At 33.0% G+C, this 21,922-nt stretch overlaps 2 protein-coding genes across 2 annotated transcripts; one reads left to right on the top strand and one right to left on the bottom strand.

Annotated features, from left to right (window-relative positions):
- Positions 1 to 261: 261 nt before the first annotated feature.
- Positions 262 to 1,779, top strand: LOC105123648 (D-ribose-binding periplasmic protein). The gene is made up of 3 exons (XM_011023341.1): positions 262 to 673; positions 825 to 988; positions 1,383 to 1,779. The coding sequence occupies exons 1-3, from the start codon at positions 406 to 408 to the stop codon at positions 1,491 to 1,493; spliced, it is 543 nt and encodes a 180-aa protein (XP_011021643.1). The 5' UTR covers positions 262 to 405; the 3' UTR covers positions 1,494 to 1,779.
- Positions 1,780 to 13,575: 11,796 nt separating this feature from the next.
- On the bottom strand, positions 13,576 to 17,126 carry LOC105123647 (cyclin-D1-1-like). Its single transcript, XM_011023340.1, has 6 exons — positions 16,460 to 17,126; positions 16,171 to 16,257; positions 15,413 to 15,511; positions 15,114 to 15,315; positions 14,873 to 15,003; positions 13,576 to 14,756 (listed from the first exon to the last, which is right to left on the bottom strand). Exons 1-6 carry the CDS (start codon positions 16,700 to 16,702, stop codon positions 14,535 to 14,537), a joined length of 984 nt encoding a protein of 327 aa, XP_011021642.1. The 5' UTR covers positions 16,703 to 17,126; the 3' UTR covers positions 13,576 to 14,534.
- Between the last annotated feature and the right edge of the window lie 4,796 nt (positions 17,127 to 21,922).

Raw genomic sequence — 21,922 nt, 5'->3', positions numbered from 1 at the left:
TTTTTTTATTTTTTTGTTTTATATTTTAATTTCATTATTTAATATTTTTTTTTTATCTTTTTCCTTTTTCAAATTCGGTCTTGGGTTTTTTATTAAAAAATTAGTTCTTAATTTTTGAGTGGTTTCTTCTTTTAATTCTTTATAAAATTAATTTTTATTTTCAATTTAAATCTTTAATCCACAATTATTCATCCTCTTTTTTTTTTTTAATTGTTATTTCATGTTTTGTTTTAGTAAGATAAAGCATAAGTCACGTAGCTAGTAACTATTTGTAGGGTGATGGGAACTGTATAGAAAGAGACTTGTGCTTACTTCACCTCCTTCCTCCTATCTTGCTCTTCCTTATCTTCCTTAAATCTTTTTCTTAATTTCATTCACTCACTCCCAACTAGAGAGAATAGAGAGATGGGGAATTGTCAAACCATAGACGCTGCAGCCTTGGTTATACAGCACCCAAGTGGGAAGATAGAGAGGCTATATTGCCCTGTTAGTGTTAGTGAGGTGATGAGAATGAACCCTGGACATTATGTTTCTTTGATTATTCCATTGCCTGTATCTGGGGATCAAGAAAACCAAGAGCACGTCAGAACTGTGCAGTTCACCCGTGTTAAGCTTCTCAGGCCGAGCAATACTCTTGCACTTGGTCATGCTTATCGACTTGTTACCACTCAAGGTTAGAATATAGATATAGCTAGAATGCTGCTGCTTGTGATTATTGATTAGTCCTTCAACTCTCCATCTATGATGCTTCTTCTGATTAACCAAGATCTGTCGTATATGGGTATAAAAATCTGATTAATTTTCATTTTGCGACGTGGTTGTAGAAGTTATGAAGGTGCTACAGGCAAAGAAGTACGCAAAATTGAAGGGACAGCAGCAGCCAGAATCGGTTGACAAGAACAAGTCACAGCTGCAGGTAGCACCAGAGAAGAAGCAAAGTACAGATTGTGAGGCAAAAAAGAAGTCTAACATAGAGAAGGATTGCAAGGTATCTCTCTCACTCACACCTGCTCTTGGTTTCTCTCAATTTCTCTCTCCATTCAAGTTTATTTTTGCAGCAAGAAATATTTCAAATTATCGAATAATATAGTCTTGCTTCAAGAACATCGTTATTACTGAGTGAAATTGTTTTCGCTTGTGTTTCTCATTTCTCTTTTCCAAACCTAATACCAACTGATGTTCAGATAAAATGCACAAATTAAGAAACAAAGGACCAAAGCAGAATATGAAGACAGGAGTAGCTATATGTTTGCCCGTAATTTTGGTGCTTGTTGTGTAAGATTAAGAACACCTATAAGCTAGAAATTAAAGATAGTTGATTGCATAATGTTTCAGCACTATTCATAAATACTAATCACTCTAATGATGCTGTGATAATTCAGGTGTCCAAACATAAAAGACATCGACACAGGATGCCATCAATTAACTCTGCCTCCCTAAGGTCAAAGTCATGGCGCCCCTCTTTACAGAGTATCTCGGAAGCTGGAAGCTGATGGTATGTCAAATTGCAACCCGCCTTGTAGCCAATAAACAGTGCAATAGATTGCTTCCATCATTTACAGATTTTGGCCATATATGGACAGATGCACACCATGTATTCTGTATTTTCTTATACACAGCAAAATAGAGTCACTCAACCAATGGAGATGGGCAGTCTTCTGTACCATTGTCAAAAAGAGCTCCTAGCAGACAAAATATTTTCAAGTAATAATCTCCCTGTATAGCTAAAAGAAGCATTGGATCTGATATTGTTTACAATTATAGTTTATTTTGCCTCCATATTCTGTGCCTTTATGGTCTATGATTGGGAACAGAAATGCAAAGACAACAAGGAAAAATATCTTAAAATTAAAAAAAAATCTCGATTTGGTAGGTTTGAGTTCCTGACTTCTCAATCCTGTTCATCATAGTTTTGAGCCCATAAAAGAGATGCCTTTGCAGCCGAAGGAGCTCCAGGAAAAGAGTTTTCCTCGAGAGAAACCAACGCATCTGTGAATGGCTCCACCATTAAAGTCTCAGATCCTCCATAGTCCTTCTGCAAGAAGTCACTAAATATCTGGTTCCAACACTACAAGCTAGTCATCATTAACATAAAATGTGAATCTTCTGCTTTTTACTTGTAGCATCAAACAATCAGGCAGCATATAGAGACACTGGGCCAAACAAACACAGAACGTTGGAATCAATCGATGGAAGCTGTCACGATAATATTCCTAGTTGTCAGGTCGGATATTTCGTGTGGGAGTCAATTATTAAAACGTTATCAAGTCAAGCAAATGCAAGGCTCCTATATAATCAGAAAAAGAAAGGATGTTTGACTATGTTTGAAGAAACGAGCACTTCGAAAACCCATTAATGAAAGGAATTTGGAGTTGATGAAATTAAGCAAGTTGTATGGCCCAAAAGAAATATAAAATGGCTTAAATGATTATGATTAACATCGTTCTCGATCAGTAATTTAGCCTTGTAATAACAATAGCTAAGGCTTTAACTCCATTGTTAGACAGCACTCTCCATCAGCCTAACCAAAAGATCTGCAATGCAAAATATAAAAGGAAGATACAAAAGTTGCCTTTTCCTCGCCACTGCACCCATGCCATTGTAACAGCATGCAATTGTTCATTTGCATCATTTCCCAAACTCGAAGACGTTCGTCTTGTTCATTTTCAATAACAGAGTCTGGCATTTCTTTCAAATATCATATCAGTGCTCCAAGATTAGAATTGTTCCTTTTTTCGAAAATCTATACAAGATAGAAATTTAACTATAAATATCTGTCAACTATAATGTTTTAAATTTGACACCCAAAACACCAGACAAGAGAAGGGGGGTTACTTTAAGCTGGTAAAGGATCACGGCACTTAACCATGACGCTCTACCGTGCGTGAGAGCAACACAACCCTGACGGTTTAAATTTTTAATATATTGATTCAAATATAAATTAAAATTAAAATTAAAATTAAAGCTAAAATTAAATAAATTAATTTATAATCAATTCAATAATCAATTAATTTATATTTAAAAATTAATTCCATCTTCTAACAACTCTCATCATGATACTTAGATATTTGAAAAGTTATTATCGGAACATCTTCGGTGCACACAATCAAAGAATAAAATCTCAGAAAGTCGTGAGGAAACAGCTAACATGCAATTAAATCCTCAGGGTACATTGTGCTCTGGAGTGCAACGAATCGAGTGGACATTCTCTACGCATGATTTTCGTTTAGGTGCGAGAATGTTGGCACTAAATGAATGCTAGTTTAGGTGCTCTCTTTTAATGCTAATGAATAAGGATACTGTCACCAACATAAATGCAGCATGTTTTCTACTTTAATGCAAGGATGTTGACAATGAACCAGGGCCTCCTGTGTCGTTGAGGTAGCTAGCTTCACTAACTAGAGCATTTTACCCGAATATGATGTGTTCAAATTTCGTTTACATGTCCTATTTTCCTTTAATTAATTGCAATCGACTAAATACAAGCATGTCCGACCGAACTAGCTCAGGCAAGAAAGTCTGAGCTTCGAGCAAATATGAATTTGCTGCTCGTCCTCGATCGGACAGTGAGTTGAATAGCTGTCTCGTAAAATCTTCCCTCCTGTAATAAGCAAACAACGGGGATGTTACGGCTATCTGCTAACGGATTGTACGAATTCGGGAAACGTGGGAGTGTTTCTTTTCTCGAGACAGAGAGGGACTGTGTGTCTGGGAGGAGCACAGGAGGAGGAGTTTTGCGTTTGTATTGCTGCCCGGGGTCCTGGTGGCTGATGATACGTTTACAGGGACTCTTTATGGATTCTGAATAGCGGATCATTTGATTTGGATTGGAGTTAGAATAAGAACTTTATTTACACCAATGCGCAAGCTTGTAGCCCACAAATGCTCCATTATACAAGCCCACATGAAGAATAATGGGACTTTCAAGCTCAATGGATCCTTTTCTCTCGTATGCTTAGACGCTGCAATGTGCTCGCATTCTATCAACACTCTCTCCTCCTTCGATGAACTAGCAATATTTTTAGCAAGATTCTCCGTGTAACAAGTAGGATTTTTTTTAAAAAAAAATTAAGGTAGTAATTTAAAAATCTTGGTAGAATATCACTATTTAAAAAAATTTCAAAAAAATAATATATTTTTATCTTATCATATTTCTAAAATATAATATTCATTTAATATTATTATTTTTAAATATTATAAAATAATTATTATAATTTGAAAAAGCAATAATTAAACATGTAGTGTTTTTAAAGCACATGTCATGAAAAATAGAAACTAGATCTTCAAGCTTATCCCATCTCAGCTTTCACTGAAATTTTCGTCAATAAACAAAAACCATCTAGTTAATTTCGCTTCTTCCTTCCTTTTCTCTCTTTCAATTAAGAAATAAGAATGAAAAACCGAGTCTTTCAGGTCTACTGCTTCAAATTCATCAGGCTGAGTGATGCTTCCTCAGAAAAGAGGAACTTCCTGAAATCAACCTTCTCTAGTTCTTCTATATATATTCATAGGAGTCGTAGGAGAATGGTTTAAGGATTTTAACATAACTGAAACTACCTGTCTTTATCTTACAGTTTTCCATTACCGTGATTTTGTTGAGAAAACTAGAAACAACCAGATATCAATTTACCCGGATCAATTCAGTGAAATACAATTTACAAGTCTTAATTCTTTTTCTTTTTGTGTAGTAAAACAGAATTAAACAATGACCAAATATAATGCAAATAATCACAAAATCAACACTAAGATTTTAACGTGGAAAACCCGATGCGGGAAAAACCACGAGACCGTGGTCCACCTAAAAACTTCCACTATTAACAAATAATGGGTTCACAATCATTCTTCCTCAGATTCAACTAAGGGATACAACATATATATCATTAAGAACAACTTATTCTTGTATTACAACAAGATTAAAGGAGAATTATTTGAGAAAAACTCATAATACTGACAGCCCTATTTTCTGTCAAAATGGCCAGCTTCCACACCACCAATCTTCGATCCAACCATCCAGAATGAAGAGTAACGTGTCTAGAAACTGCTGTCAAAATCTTAACCCGATCCAACGATGAACGAGCTGGAAATTGAAGAAATAACACAGGCTACTCTGTTGCCTCTTCTTCTCCTTTTCTCTCTCGATTTTCTTTTTCTCTCTTCTGTTTTTTCAATTCTGCCGCTACAGTGTCCGAACCACATTAATTTTAATACCAAGAAAAAGCCATGCTGTCTTTTAAAAATTAATGTGGTGGTCCCACCATCACATGATGTAGGACCATACACAATATATTTGGTCTAAATAAGAATCTTCAATATTCATCATAAACCGGCTTTCCATTATCATGATTTAACCTATGAAGGAAGGAAGATGCCTAGTTTGCTTGCTTGCTCTTACTCTTAAGATAACATGTTATTTGTAATAAAAAGATGTCATGGTTTGATAATAATCATATATCACATTTTTTATTATGGTATTTAAAAATATACTATTTCATCAAAACTTGTTTATTTTTATGTTAATTCAACATTTCTTTTTAATTTTTATGCTAATTGCTCCATTTTTGCAAACAAGAGCGGCTCTTTTAGGAGACAGTACGAAAATCACTTTCTTACCATTCTAAAGTATGGATATGAATACCTTGTTTAATCAAGTTGATGGGAGAATATTTTTATCTTTTAGCAAAGAGAGAAAAAAAAAACACGATGCTCAAAAAATTGTTGAGGTGAAAGATATTTACCTTTTGTTTTCGATAGTAGGATCGACTGGCTTTCATGTATAAATATTAAATTAATTTTTAAGCAAGTCATCCATATCTAAACTGATATATTCATAAGAAAAATAATTCTTTTATGATTTTTATTGAAAATAGGATCAAACCACCTCCATACAGATAAGGGATCTGTTGTCATGTCATTTGGAATTTATATAGTATGTATGTATTTTTTTTTAACTTAAAAAGTCACGTACATTCTCTATTATATAGTGTTGTTTTTTATAATATTGATTGTTTCCTTTACTTTTTTACATAGAGACATGTGGAAACTTCTAGGACAACGAAAATCAGCCCTTACGAGGGTGTAGAAACATCAAAGAAACATTTTAATTTAAAAAGATTAAGATGCAAAATGAGATTATAAAATTTAATTTATATTTTTTTTAATATTTTTTTAAAATTTGAAGCTTATACAAGTTTATACTATCTAATAATTATATAATTTATAAAAATTAACAATACTTATCAAAATATAATTTATATTATTTTCTATTACATTATTTCAAGTGAAGTACACTTGAAGTTAGTAAAATAAAATTATTCTTATATTTAATTTTTATTAAATAAGATAAAATTTATAAAATTTATAATTTATACCTACTTAATTAATAAAATTTTAATATTATATTAGATTAACCATTTTAACTAAAAAATTTAAGATAGTAAATATATAATTTGTGCCGTTTTTAGACATTAAACATCTAAATATTGCATAGAAAGGAGACACACGCACCCAATGTGAACAGTCTCGTCAAAAAGGGTGTTCGGTAAAAAAGAAATCACACCCTTTTCAAGATAATGTGAACAGTTTACTTGTAATTGCATCGACAAGGGGTGATCGAAACCCAAGAATAGCTTTTTGCTTAGTACACACATCTTTTGCTTTTTTCTCTTTTAATTATGTGATTATCAAATATATAAGCTCGAGAGAATGAAGCTCGTTCGTCTTTCCCTCGTTGCTTTTTCTTTAATTTTCCCTTCTTGTCCTAAAGTTTGAAAAATAGTGTGACTGTGCGTTGTTGATGTGGAATGCACTAGAATGGATATTGCAGTAGGAGGAGATGCTCTTGTCAGTTGTCCCTTTATGATTTTTGTTTATTGCACGTGAATTAATTGGACATTAATTAGCTCCCAACGAAGTATTTCATGAATGCCATGAAGATGCTTGTTTGAGTTGAAGGCCAGAGCAGCTAAAGGCGGCCGTTGTATCTAAATACATTTATAACTCTCTCTTTTTTGGATTGAATTAAAAGAATAAAAGATGTTCAAGTGTTTAATTATAATAGATTTTATTATACTAGATAGTGTGTGTGTGTGTGTGTGTGTAAAAGGATAGATGATGGCATGCTTCTTTCATAATCTATCTTCATCTATTTTTTTTTTAAATAGAATATTTGTTTTTTCATTAAAATTAAATAAACTTTTTTACCAGTCGTTTTTATCTCAAGAACTTGAACTTAAAGCTGCTTAATAAGTAAACATAACAAACCAAATGGATTCAATTTTTGTCTTCTTTCCATCCCTTTCGTCCAAGAAAAACCACACAAAACCTCCGTTACCGAAGATTATATACTCTCTGCATTTTCTTTATAAAGAGAACTCATCATGTGAACACCTTTTTCTTTCTTCGAAATTAAGGATATGTGAATGAATCCATTTGCTGTCCTGTCTGGCTCAATGTGCGATATATATTGCAATGTCTGCTTTCATTTGAATCAAGTAAAGCCATTTTTCAGTTCAAAAGCTTATAATGAGGGAAGAACATGTTAATGAGTGCTCGTGCATACCTTTCTAAGATGGACAAACAATGGGCAGTGATTATTTACTGAAAACGAATATTCCATAAAATGATTTCGTTTTTAAGAGCTAATTACAGACGATTCTGTAATTTAAATGAGACTTGGAGATGGATTCTCGCTTTCGTAGATCCATCAGTAACCCGAAAGATTTCAAGAACAAAATTAATGCTCGCATTGCCTGGAAATTGGGATGATTACATTGCCGGTATTCTAACTTATTTTTGAGGTTTTTTCTATCTAGGACATAAGCCCTCATTTGCGTACAGTGGTTTTTTCAAACTACCAATCAAATACTTAATTTCATCCAAGTTATGTGAAATTTTCCTTTTAAATGGGTTTTTCTTTTAGCCTAGTAAATGATTTAACACTATTTTATTTGTTAAATATAGTATTAACTAATTAATATTTATTAAAAATTTATATAATTGTTAATTTTATAATTTATAAAATTAACTGAAATACAGGTAAATTAACTTTGACATTTATATTAATTAACAAAAAGTAATTGATTAATAGTTTGGGAAACATCGATGTTGTCGAAAGAAAAGAAAAAAAGCTCACATACACAGTTGAAAAATATTAGGCGTGCCAACTGGTTCTAATGACCCTTGAAATTGATACACGTGTCTTATAATCGAGTCACTTGATTATAAAATTATTAAAAATATTTGTTTGGCAAATCATGCCACATAAAGTCGACGTCAGCATTTTATAGTTTTTTTCCTTTATAATATTAACATAAACCTAATTAAATCAATAATTTCAATCCAAATAAATTTATTTAAAGAACATAAATAGAAACAGCAAAGTCTCCCGCATTTTGGTTATTGCATTCTGTCTTCTGATGAAGTGTCTGTAAAACATTGAAATCTCTCTGTTCCTTAAGCAAGATTTATGTACATAGAAAACACTGAGGTGAGAGAATATATATATAATTTTACAACAATGATCTTGATGGGATGATCGTGCAAACGAGGTGTTCTATGATGATTTCGAAAGAAATTTCTTAGCTTGTATCTGCGTCTTTTTTTGGATCAGGGGTCTGGCGTTAGTACCTGATATTTGTTAAAAATTAGAATCCATTTTAAAAATGAAATCTTTGTATCCACTCTTAAATCACATCTAACAGCAAGCTTACTTTCCAGCTAGCTTTATTGATTAAGTTATACTAGGATCTGGGTCTGCATTTTTAACATCATCATTTTGTTTGGGCTGTCTACTAGTTTTTAGGTAAGGTGCTTGAAATAATGTCTTATTTCTCTTTACGCCCCCACTTATTAAATGGTGTATAATCATGTTTGTTCACTTGTTCTTGCCTAACAACTACCAGTATTTCTCTATTGTATGAGACAATTCCATGCAATACTATCAGTATTGATCTATTTTATTAACATTTGGAGTTCCTACAGCTCTCGACAAGCTTTTGTATTGAGCAAGTTTTAAGCACGGTAAAACTTAATTATAGGACATTGGAAACTTAAAAAGTAGGTTTATGTTGATAAAATTAAGGAACTCGGAAACCCAAGTTAAGACTGATACTTTTGTTCCCGTAAAAAAAAAAAAAAAACATTGTTAGTGGTGCTGTTATTGAAGAATAGAGTCCGAAAGGAAAAAAAAAAAAAAGTATTGCTGAGAAACAATCTTTTGTTATTATTGTTATTTTATTAACATGTAATCTTCGTTAATTGTGTTTTAGTGCTTGTGTGTCAAAAAATGCCTTCCCTCGACATATAAGTTTAAAAATGCTCTGTTTAGGGAATTAAGAATTGAAAACACACTAACCTAGGAAAAAAAAAAACTTAGGAAAAAACCTACTAATGTGATCTTCTGTGTTAATGTCTGGTAATCTATTTAGCAGCAGCAGGTGGAAGCAATTTCTTATCAAAGCTTCCTCCTTTCACAATTAATCAATCTTATCCTGTCGTTTTTTACTGTATGTCTTCGGTGTTTTCTCTTTCTTTGTTTTAAAAAACAAGCTGCAGAGGACATTAAGGCTTCCTCCTTTTTTGCATCGATCAGCCAAACATGTATCCTCCTCTCTGTTTCTACTACTCTGACACAAGCCCCGAATAAATTCATGCCATATTTGGAAGCCTTGGCATTCTTTTTCTTGAAATTACCAATCGGCTTGCCCTTTAGGCCCGATAGAGCTAGCTAGTTTGGCTCGCATGTCTGCCTTGCAGAATACTGTTATGTAGAATACACATGTCTATTGGTTGCTTTTGATAATTGTTATGTAGAATACTGTTATAAGGTGTAAAACTAAGCTTAATTAATAAGCTATATTTATCTATGTATTTATACACATGTCTTCATGAAGGAGTATGTTGTATACGCTTGAATTAGTAATGTATGGGGCGATCGAGTGGGGGTGTTCAGTGCTGGTGGTGCTGTTGAACATGTTGATTTAACAGAAGAGAAGAGAAGACACTTTTGTCTCCACTCTTAACATGGAGGTCCAAGCACTATAACAAAGGCAATAAAGGGCAACGCGACATCCGTGCAAGACGCTCCCTCGAGAGTAGTAGTCACTCCCATCCTTCCCTTTCAGTTTCTTTTCATGGCATCCAAAGAAGGTAACGTGAGTTGTAAAGCCAAAGCACGCCCTCCTTTTTTTATTTAGCCTCTCCATTATAAGTAATATTCAACTATAGAATCATGAACTAGCCATCAGGGCTTGCTACTTACGATAATACTCTGCGTACAGGAGTAGCATTACTGATACATGGTATCATTGCCGATGGAGTTGAACACATAATTTGTTATGAATAGTAGTATATTGAAGTTTCATTCATTGGAAAACAGGAGGGAATACTTGATTGGAACATGCGTAAGCGTATAGTACTTGTCCTGATAAGGTCAGAAATATTTTACTGCTATTAGAGACAAAATGTGAATTTTTCCAGGTGCAAGGTGGTATGATATTTCACATCCGATATTACTTTCGTTGCAGCTTTTCTTTTTTAACAAGTGCATGACACAGGATGGCGACTTTTGAGTTTTGAGTACCCTGTGGACTTGAAAGCGGTGCTGTCCTGCCTTCGGCACAAAATCACAAAAACTATATCTGAAATATATTGTGTGCATCATTCCATCTTCTGAACCCTTTAGTTCCCAAGGGGCCTATAATTCTTTTACAGCAACCCCACGAGGCACTGTGTTACAACTAAAATCATCTTTAAAAGCTGAATTCTAGGGTCCTCCATTTTTTGTCATGCCCACGGAATAAAGTTAAAATTTCTCTAAGAAAAGGTAGAGGTAAAGAGTAGGATTCTGCTCCCTACACTCCCATCAGCCCGCCTTTCACTGGGAGGAATAAAGAACTTTTGGGGTTTATGCTTAGGATTCCTCACTTTAAACACCATTTTGTTTAGAAAAAAAAAAGTGCGTGGGGAATGAGATAAGAGAGTGGACAATGGTGCTCTGGCTAGGGGACCTCAAGGGCAACTCTCATGCATATTGGATCTAACGAGGTAGCCGTTGGCCGTCGGCTACGTGCTCCTAAACCCCATTTTAGATCTAGCCATTCGGGTTAGATATGCCGTCCTCTAATTGGTCCAATTAAAGTGTGCTTGCAGATCATGATTATTACTAGTTATTACTGCAATTGATAGCATTCATTCATTATTTATATATTTTTTTGGGTAGAAATAGCTTTCATTCTATTGATATAAGCTATTATATGTAGGTGAGTTATTATAGCAACAATTTAATAAGAAATCAACAAACCGAAATTCACATGGCATAAAATATGGAATTGACGAATTATGATGCCTAATATATTTAGTTTTCTTCACATGATAAGTTTAAATGAATATGAGTTATGTCCAGATATTATATTTGAGTTTGATCATATATTAAACTTAAATAAATATAAATATGATGAGTTAAATATGATAAATTGCTAGAAATTTTTTTTTAACTTTGGAAAAAATTCAGAATTTTTACTCTTCATGCATTTATATTTTAATTTTTAAAATATTTATTATACTAACATAAAAATAAATATTTTTCTTCTTGAAATTTAAAGCTTTTAATTTTATTTAATTATAATTTATTATTTAAAAGTCAGTCACTTTATTAATAGAGGGTCCTTAAATCCTATAATTTTTTTTTGTTAGTATCAGAATATTTACTATTAATAATATATATCTTAAACAATAAAAAAATTAATATAAAAACATAATTAACCACTATCTAAATATTAAATAATTTTATTTTTTTAGCGTATAAGAATCGAGGATAATGGTGGCAGAACTGCTATCAAAACCCAATTTTTTATAAGTTCAACTTTTTTTATATCGAATAAAGAAGCCCGCAAGTCACCATCTTCCCCCAATTTGCTGGTTGCGTGCACGCGTGTAAAATCACACTCTAGGGCCCCTAATATCAGCCACTTATTACTGTGCGAGTGTGTCCATATATATATATATATATATATATCATTTTTTTATTTTAAGATAAGATATAAAAAAGTTTCTAACTATTTAAATCTACATATAGAGAAGGTAGTTTTCCTCAATTAAATTACAGCTAGGAAAATTGAAATGATGGAAACTTGAACATGATAATTAAAATAAATTATCCAATATACAATCTTTAAATTAAGCCTGTATGTTTTATTTATATATATGTTTGTGTCATTGCGCTCCACGGACCGCAGCTTGTCATATTGCTTGTCAATGAGTGCTTCTGTCACTTATCATCCTCGGCGTCTTATTACTGTTAAAATAATAATTATCACCCGTCGGTTCCCAAACCAGACCTTCAGCTCCTCCGGGACGATTAAGGGATGCATTTTTTACTGGTAATATCCAAATCCTCGTGGCTCCCACCAAGCTGGTCTCATCAGGAAACGCCACGTTACATAAATATTTGCTTTAGTGAGCCACTGCAATGCATACTAGCATTCACCAAGTTGATTCCGACATGCACCGTGGCTTCTAGGATCCTCGTCGGTGGAGCGAACTATATACAAGGCCTTGAGAAAATATATATATATATATATATATATATGAACTGATTTTTCCTCGGTGTCGTTCGCTCGAATATCTCAAGCCGTTGAACTCCGATTTCATACCAATCGGGCGGTCCTAATTAACTGCCCATGATCGGAGGCATAAACGGTGCTTGCTCCGAAGTAATTCCAAAAGGAACCGTCGAAATTGTACCGACTAAGAATTGTTAACATGCGTGTTGCTAGCTATCTTAACTTCTTTGTGGTCCAATATTAAAGCAGAGATTTGATGTGAATGTGTGAGATTTTATGAGATAGATGCTTCATCCATGATATGGATCTCACAAATTGATGAGGTGAAAAGCTATCGTGATAAATGTGGGTATGCCCTATATTGCACGGTTACCTTTCAAAATAAACAAGGGATCTAGGGCCATCGTGCATGCTATAATATATCACTACATGCAAAAGATATATAATATATATACCTTGTGTCGGAGATCTAGGGCTAAATGACAACCTTTCTCGTGGGCGTTTTCTATTTGTATTGACGTGTAGAAGCTGCAATTATGTTTAAAGGAAAAGGAGCTTTCGAGGTCTTCGCCTTTTTCCCACAGTATCTGATCACCACAATGCACGCACACTCAAACTTGTACGTACCGTCTTGTGCATATACTTCAACATCATGCCCTAGCTAATTAGCTTGCAATTTCTTCATTAATTACGATCGAGTAATAATTTGAATGGTCAATAAATCGAATGGGCATAACACCAGAAACATTTAGTTGCAAAATAGCCATGAATCAGTCACAGGATGCACTGTGTAGTAGATAAAGATTGAGGAGTCATATTCATGACAGAAATCGATTTTATTACTCGCGGGACCGATCCATCGCTGTGCGTGGCCCTTTAGTGCACTGGGTAGTGGCCTCACTAAATTCCTTGCCTCTTAAAAGTTATTGTACAGTAATAAAAACAAATCAGAAAGCTACAAAGTTACTATTGTCAATCACATGCCATGCACAGAGACTAGAAAGGAATATGAAAGAAAAAAAAAACTAAGAATTGGATTATTATATTGATCAAAATCGGATACAGACACGCATGAAAGGCCCCAGAGACCTTTTGTACTGTCAAGCCTAAACTTAGGCCCCGAAAGAGGGTTTTTTCTCCTCTGCTCTGGAAAAAAATTAAACAAACACAAAAGTTTACAAACGTGTGACCACCGCAGGCGTGGACAAAGTCTATATGGTATGTTAGGCCAAGGAGGGATCAAGAGGCGATTCCCGCCAAAAAAGCACGGATACACACTTGTGTCGTATGCACCTAGCTAGAGCACGGGCACACAAATCACTCTCTCGGAGTCTATAAACAATCAAAATGCGGTGGAAGGTCGTGTTCCATGCCATGCCATCAAAAGAAACGCACACATTTCTCGGTGTAGCAATCATGGTGGCCAATATGAGAAGCTCTGCCTACATCCCCTCCCATGACCCGGAGCTCAAATTTCAAAGTTCAAACCCCTGTCTTGCCAGCCCATTTCATTTTTCTTTACCTCCTTTTCCGCCGAGCCTAATACTGGGGTCCCGCCATCTCCCACCCGTTCATTCAACAATCAATGCTGAGATTGAAATTCAGCACCCCACTTCTTTCACACTTGATGACTCCACTACACGCAACTACTAAACACAAGCTTCTTTGTTTTTTCCTTCTTTCCTTCACTTTCTCACATAAAAATATTTAATGTGACAAATTCCCTTGCCTTGGGAATCTGCAATGCCATTGATAATGAATGGCAAAATCCCACTGAAAAAATAAAAAATATCTTCAAACCAAACTCTCATGCATACGTATATACTAGATAATTTTCTCTAATAATCTAATCACTCGAGTCAATTTAATTTCTCTCCAAATCCTCGAAGAAAATATTTGAGGATACTAGATAAGTTGGGCCACTTTGTTTTATTTCCCCCCACTTTTAATCTCTTGTTTTTATTGCTCTCTCCCTCACTCGGAATTTCCTTTGTCATCATCTACCCATAAGCAGTTATTTAATTTTCTCCTTTTATAAGATGATGTCGAAGAAGAGGATGATGAGTCGCTGCCACTGGACCTCATTCTGGCCCGAATTGTTACTCGAAGTTGAGGCAGTAAGACCTTTGTGGATTTCCGCCGGCTATTGTCAAGCACGAGATCTTGCATTAGCCGGTAGCAGCTGATGATTTTGTCCTGCAATTTGACATGTTTTGGAGTTGGGATGCTATTTTGTACTTGTTAAAAAACTAAGGCTTGTCAAACCGCAATCATAATCATCAATTGCTTAGACTCATCATATTGATTCTTACTTTGCTTAGCCCATCACACCATGATTCAGCATGCTCAGGATTAACGAGAGGCAAGTTTGGAATGTCATTGGCTGCACAAAGTATCGCTGCTGCAGCAATGCTTGATGGCCAATACTCGAGAAAGCTCGCCTCTGCTCACAAAAAAGAAAAAAAGAAAAAAAAAAGAGGCGATTATTCAGTGCATGCAGGGGAACATATAAAATTTATTTGAGGTATGCATGCATGTATTTGTATTGATTACCTTTGATATTTGATAAAATGATTTCCGTAGCCCTTGAAATCAGAAAGCCAATATATGCTCCTGTGGGATCGAGCTTGCATGCAAAGAAACCTGTAAAACTAAATGGTGTTATGGATCTTAGCCTCCAGTCTAAAACGCTGAGAACCAGGAGTTCCATCCTACGAATTGTTCTTGGCTCGAAGATATATTTGGCACCCTCGACCTACAAACCAATATAATTCACGTCGCTTAATCTAGGACTTAATTACACAGTCTCGTGAGTACTCATAATTAAAGATTACTCGTATCACAGCAAATACCTGGAGATCCAATAGAGAAGGAACCAGAGGTTCCTCCATTTTAGCAGCTAGTGATAAGCAAGCAGCAGATAAGAGTTGCCATGGCCACCCGTCTGTTTGCTGCAATGATATAGTAAAAGCAACCGTAAAAAAATTACCATCATCGTCCTTAAAGCATTAATAATCATCGTTCAAGAAATATTAATTATAAAAAAAAAGATGATAATGATGATGATAAATGTTTAATTATTATCCAACCGTTAATTTTATTTATAGCGTTATACTTTATGATTGCGTTTTAAAAGCATTACACGTGTTTCAAGTAGGGACAGTGTGTGATAAAGTCTAAAACAGAATAATGCGTAGAGTCCAAAACTTTATAAGAGCATTATAAAGTATAGAGACGAAGTTATGCACTGTATAGATAGTTTAATTACTATGGAAAAATAATCCTTGTGACAATATGATAAATCACTATAATTGTTCGGTCGGTTCATGTTTCCAAAATGGGCTTAACACATGAAAAAAAAAAATGAACAAACAACACAACTTCCTCACTCGCAATCGTAAATGTAAATATTACGCCACGGCATCTGTAATTTCTTACGTGAGGTACTTTGCGTCCCCTTTATTGTTTGACAAGTCAAATATATTATTTACCTTCAATCCTTTATAGTCAAAATCGTTTACTTTTAAGTCCCTCAATTTATCACATATATAAATCTTTTATTTTTATATTACACCGCTATTGCAAGTAACAAAGTTTAACGAGTAATTACCGGGAATCGGCGAGAATAGAGGAAGCGATCCAAATAGTTGACGGAGAGATACGCCGTTAATGGCTGGAATCCATGGTATGCTTGCACCTACGATTAAAAAATAAATAGTTAATATAACGTGCGCCGCCACTCCATCATTTAAATCAGTTCATCCAACGGCTGATAAATGACTAGTTACTCGAACTGATGAGCTCGACGGCACAGATCTCTTTAAAGCAGTTGGCAAATAGGATACGGTGTCATTATGGTAATAAAATATCAGAAAAATCTAGAGTTTCTGTTTTTTCACCTTGAGAATCCATGCAACAGATTCTTCTCGTGCGGAAGCATCGAGAGATTGAGATTGAAACCGAGACAAGTAATCGAAACCAGGCACGAAGTTCCTTTCATCTTCTATGAAACTAGCAATGGATGATTCTTCTACAAAGTCGTGAGATTCGAGGTCCGTCGAGCATCCCGGAGACTCGCCGGAGAATATATCGGAGGATTCCTCGCCGCAGAGAAGGTCTGATAAGCAATCCGAATAAGACATCGCAACCTTTGATGATAGTTTCTCATTATCTTCCCATCTCGCCGGAATTATGGCTGGAGATTCCACCCGTGAGCGATCGGGATGTTCTTGGTTGGCGAATGGCTAAGCTAGCAAGGCTTTCAAAGTTGTACTGAGTAGGGACTAGAGAGATAGAGAAGTAATGTTAATTCATTGCTATTATAGCCATAAATATCAAGGATGCGAGTTTTTTATATATATAAATATATATTTTTGGGAATGGAAGTCAATTAATGAAAGAAAGGGGGGAAGAAAAGAGAGTGTGGGAAGGGTGGGGTTATTGTTTCACCGGGAAGATTGATTTTCCACTTCGAGACGGAAGCGTGGTGATGGAGAGCAACCCTCATTCGGTGACATATGGTTTTATCGTTGCTTACTTCTGCATAGCTTCTACTCGTTCCCGAAATCTAAATATATTATTTATATTCAAATTGATATATTTCTAAAAAAATATAATTTTGTTACAGTATTTTTTTTAACAGTATAAAGAATATTAACAAAATATAAAACACCGTGGGGGAAATACTATTTACTCTTGGTGAAAATATTGCTCATTAAAATAATATAATAATAGTTTTATTATTCCCAAAAACAATTATTGAACTAATTATTAGAAGCAATAATTTTTTTATAAAATTTATTAGTTATTATTAAATTGATTGGAATAAATAAATTTTTTTATATTTAAAAAATATGATGAAATAATTCAAATACTGTTGAAAATAAAAAATTATCAGCCAATATAAAATGATTTTTTTTATATTTAATCAGCGTGTGAAAAGTGTCTATTCTTTCTAGACGGTGCCTTTCAATAATCAAATACTATCTTTTGTTGTGTTACGAGTAGCATCTTTTGCTGGATTATTTACAACGCAATAATAAAAGGATAATTTTTCAAGAATTTTAGACTGACTTCAAATGAACTTTAATTTTTAGCTTCATCCTCTTTCTTTTTATTAGTTATGAAAAAATTTAGAGTCGCATTTTTATTTACTGAGATTTCAAGTTTAATTTTTTTAAAAATAAATTTTATTCATCAATCTTAGTTTGTAACATACAATATTTTTCAATATAATCTTTATTTTTTATTTTATTTTATTAAATTAATTTTTTTAACTGCATTGTTTAATAAAAAAAAAATTATCTTAATTTTTAGCATCGACTCATTATTTTAAGTGTTTTTTTTATTTTATTAAATTAATTTTTTTAATTTTATCATTCAATCAAGAATAAAATTTATTTTTTATCCTTAATTTTTTAATTATTATTTTTTTATTATAGATCCTTTTGTAAAATTAAGTTTTTTTAATTTTAATGTAGTGATCTAGATTACTAGTTTGAAAAAATAATATAAGTTAATATTATTGTTTTTATATATTTTTTTTAAGCTTTTATCAATTGATTTTTTTATTAATGTACTGTGATTTTTTTATTTTTTTTTGTCAAATTATTTTTATTTTATGATTTATAATGTGGGTTCCATAAATCAATTTAGGTTGGCTAAACTTTTATTAATTGGGTTGCAAGTTATTCATACTACTCAAGTTGGTTTATATATTTTTTTAATTAATTTTATTATTTAATATTAAATATGCTAAAAATTATACTTTGTCTCATTTTAGAAAAAAAATTCTTAGGTTATCAAGATTATTTTTTAAAATTAATTTATCTATAATCATTGTATTTTTTTCCCATCTAATTAAAATAACTCAAACTGCAAAAAACAGAATTAAACCAACCTACTTGATTAGTCCGGACTCTGACCTAAATTGCTGAAAAACAAATCTCTTTAAAACACTTTTATTACGACTAAACATCATTTTTTATTAAAAAAAAATCTGATCCTGTAACGGTGCACCGTCCGCAACTGGTCACTTACTAATGAGTCAAGCCACCATAATTGCCTTTTATTGGTTTTGCTAGCAATTCGCAAGCAAGTCACGGTGTCCGAACGGCGTCTCCAGTTTTTGATAGTTTCACACCCAGTTACCGTTTGGATCTTCTTGATCAAATCTAGTAGTGCCATGTGGCAAATAATCTTGCACTTTTGCTTAAAATTATCTCGCAGGTTACAATTGTTTTTTAGGTTAACTGCTCAATATTTCTTTACATAACAATACAATTTTTAATTTATCTTTATATTTTTTATTAATTTATTTTTATCCTTACATTTAAGTCCTCAATAAAACCTTTTGGCAAGGTTTTCAAGGTAAACTAGAAAAATCACATATATGCGTGAAATCATTCCAGTTACCCGTCTTATTCAAATATAAAATCACATGATCTTTTAAAATATAAAAAATAATATGTGCAAATCACATATATTCAAATGTAAAATCGAATCAATTACGAATATAAAACAAATTAAAAAATATTTTATTATTTAATGACAAATTAAATCACTAACTCTTATTTTCTTCTATAATAATACACGACACTTGACATGAAAGAGATTTTCTTCGGAAGAAAATCGTTTGAGCATTTATATCCTCGGGCTAGGAAAAAAAAAAAGTTATGGCATTCGCTACAATGAATTTGTTTTTTTTTTAAATCAATTTATTTTTTTAAAAGAATAATACTACTGAGGGGTCCTATGACATCTGACTTGAAATTGAAAATTTGTTTGAATTTAATGCGTCTGGACGCAATTCAAGGTAAAGGAGGTTAATTCAAGGATCAATGTTGATCTAGCAAGATATATTTCTTTTTTTTGTTTAACACCAAATCAACATTATTTTGTGTGTGTTTATATATATAATTCATTTTAGATCTGTAGACTTATATTCTTGCTAAGTTTAGTTTGGATAAATATAAAACTAATAATTATTTTAGATTTATTGTTGAATTACAAGATTCTATTTATTTTTTATCATCACTCTTAACATAAAATATTAAAATCAAATATATTATCTGTCATAAATATTAAAAATGATTTACAATTTATCCCTTATTAATAATATGTGATTAAAAACTATTTATCTTTTTTAAAAGTTATTAGGGTAAAATTATATTTTAATTTTATATATATATATAATAAGATTTATAGAATATAAATACCTTAAGAATACTTTAAACTTTAAGTTCACAAGTTTTATTATCTATTGAATATATATTTTCAAAGTATTTTTATTAAAAATATCATGAATTTTTTTTTAAATATTTATTTACATATTCGAGAGTTCTAAAATCTATCAAAGAGGAACTTTTATAAAAATATTAATTTTCAATTACTTTAATTTTTCAACACTGGTCACTTTTATCATAAAAAATAGATCAAATTTGTAAAAGAAAAAATCAATTAATTATCCAACAAATAATTCTCACCCCTGAAATACTATTTTTTTTGGGACATAATCAATTGCTTACAAAAAAAAAAAAGTGGTATTTATTTTATTCTTCCATGGAGCCATGGTTTCTTTTTGTCAGCTTCAAAGTTCTGAGCAATCAAGGATCACTATTATCATGTAAACGTATAGTCTGTTGAGGCATAACTTCACTCCCCGTATTAGATAACCTTAGATTGAGATAGGAAATAAATAGTTTTCGAAAAATAAAAAATTAGTGATTGAATCGAACTATTTTCCTAAAAGTACAAGCGCAACCTTCACGATCAGGATCTTCAAGCTTTGTTTTGGATTGCGTTTTCAAGACCGTGGTTTGAATTTAAAATCGTGATTTTGAAAAAGCTTCAAATTTCAACTTTATAAAAACCCGGGTTACAAAATATCATGCCTCTTTCAATTAAAACACCGACACCTAGCCATCATCATATATGCAATGGTCGTTCCTGGCGTTGAAAAGCTAGGGTAATAGTATCCATTAAGTATCTCATTCCCATAAATGAGTGGAGAGTTTCCACTCTCCGATCCACTATCTTGCAAATCGCAGGAATTAAATAGGACTAGTTGAATGTATTCATCAATGGTGGCTTATCTGCTCTCCACTATTTTCTAGTCTCCAATTTCCCACTCGATTGGAACAGAAGAAAGGGGAAGCTCAGGACACTGCAGGTACCTTTTCCCGCTAAATCTTGTGGTTTTTATGTGCCATCGGTGGCCATCCTTGTCATTATATGTTGCTATGTTGCTAGATATATATCCCCAAGATTACAGCTAACACAACAGCCAATGTAAGATTTGGCTGAAGGAAAACTTATTCGCCAAAAGGATGTTGATCACATAATCTATGGCCATGCATGTGTAGATGTCAAGTTTGTGGGCTACCTCGCCTGGCTTTTACCTAGCCGAACCTCCTCCTGAAATTTTTGCTGGATTTTTCCAATGATGGAAAAGCTTATGGGCATGGCAACTGGCTCACATTAGGCCTTTCTATGCTATCATTATTGCTCGATCCAATCAAGAAAACTTGATGGCACAGTAGCAACAGCATGATTTTGACACTCTTCTGCCAATCAGAAATTTGAGGTGCAGGAAAACATCTAATGAAAAGTTTCAGGGCCTCCCGTGACGTTATAAGTCATGTCAGTACCAATCCCATGGTTTTTTGTGGCATAAAATGATGCAATTTTATTGTCTCCATGCTGGGGCTCATTTATGCACCGTGACCTCTTCTCATCACCATTATATTCCTTGTTCCTTTTCCTCCCAGGTCTGTTAGGCAGTCAATTTAACTTCAATTGATTTATCATTGTATTACCTTCAGGTTTATATAGAATATTACCATCTTGTATTGCTCTCCATCCATGTAGAAGTAAAACTTATAAATTATAATTCTGAGTTATGTTATTCAATTCATCATATTTTTTATTTATTCTCTAAAAATCACTAATTTAAATTTTAAAATTTTTAAAATTATTAAAAAATTTATATGTTTAATAACTTTAAAATTTATAAAACTAATTAAAATACACGCAATCCGGCCAAGTACACACATTAATAATAATAAAAACTTTTAAATTATTATCATAACAGATTCTATAATCTTTTTTTTCCTCGAGTTTAATCCCCTCTCCATCACCAACGCTGAACCCATGACTGGAAACACAGTCCTGTTAATTACATACCAGTTTTTAATTTCTCAAGGTTAAATAGCAAGCTTTACAACTTCCAAATTCTCTCTTTATATTTCTGCCTTTTTCTTTCTTGGAACATGATACCGAGACGATACAAATGAAGGCTCGATAGAGTAGTGTAGGTTTTATCCAGGGGAGATTGAGAAGAGTTCAAAGTGTCATCATCGACA

Source organism: Populus euphratica, unplaced genomic scaffold, assembly GCF_000495115.2.
Source record: "Populus euphratica unplaced genomic scaffold, PopEup_1.0 scaffold9.1, whole genome shotgun sequence".
NCBI classification, from domain to species: domain Eukaryota; kingdom Viridiplantae; phylum Streptophyta; class Magnoliopsida; order Malpighiales; family Salicaceae; genus Populus; species Populus euphratica.
This window is presented reverse-complemented; position numbering and strand designations above follow the sequence as displayed.

Coding starts and splice junctions, on each gene's coding strand:
- LOC105123648 (XM_011023341.1), top strand. CDS start 406: ATGGGGAATTGTCAAACCATAGACGCTGCAGCCTTGGTTATACAGCAC. Junction 674..824: donor TCGACTTGTTACCACTCAAG/GTTAGAATATAG, acceptor ACGTGGTTGTAG/AAGTTATGAAGGTGCTACAG. Junction 989..1,382: donor ACATAGAGAAGGATTGCAAG/GTATCTCTCTCA, acceptor GTGATAATTCAG/GTGTCCAAACATAAAAGACA.
- LOC105123647 (XM_011023340.1), bottom strand. CDS start 16,702: ATGTCTTATTCGGATTGCTTATCAGACCTTCTCTGCGGCGAGGAATCC. Junction 15,512..16,170: donor TCTATTCTCGCCGATTCCCG/GTAATTACTCGT, acceptor ATATCATTGCAG/CAAACAGACGGGTGGCCATG. Junction 15,316..15,412: donor CTTCTCTATTGGATCTCCAG/GTATTTGCTGTG, acceptor ATTGGTTTGTAG/GTCGAGGGTGCCAAATATAT.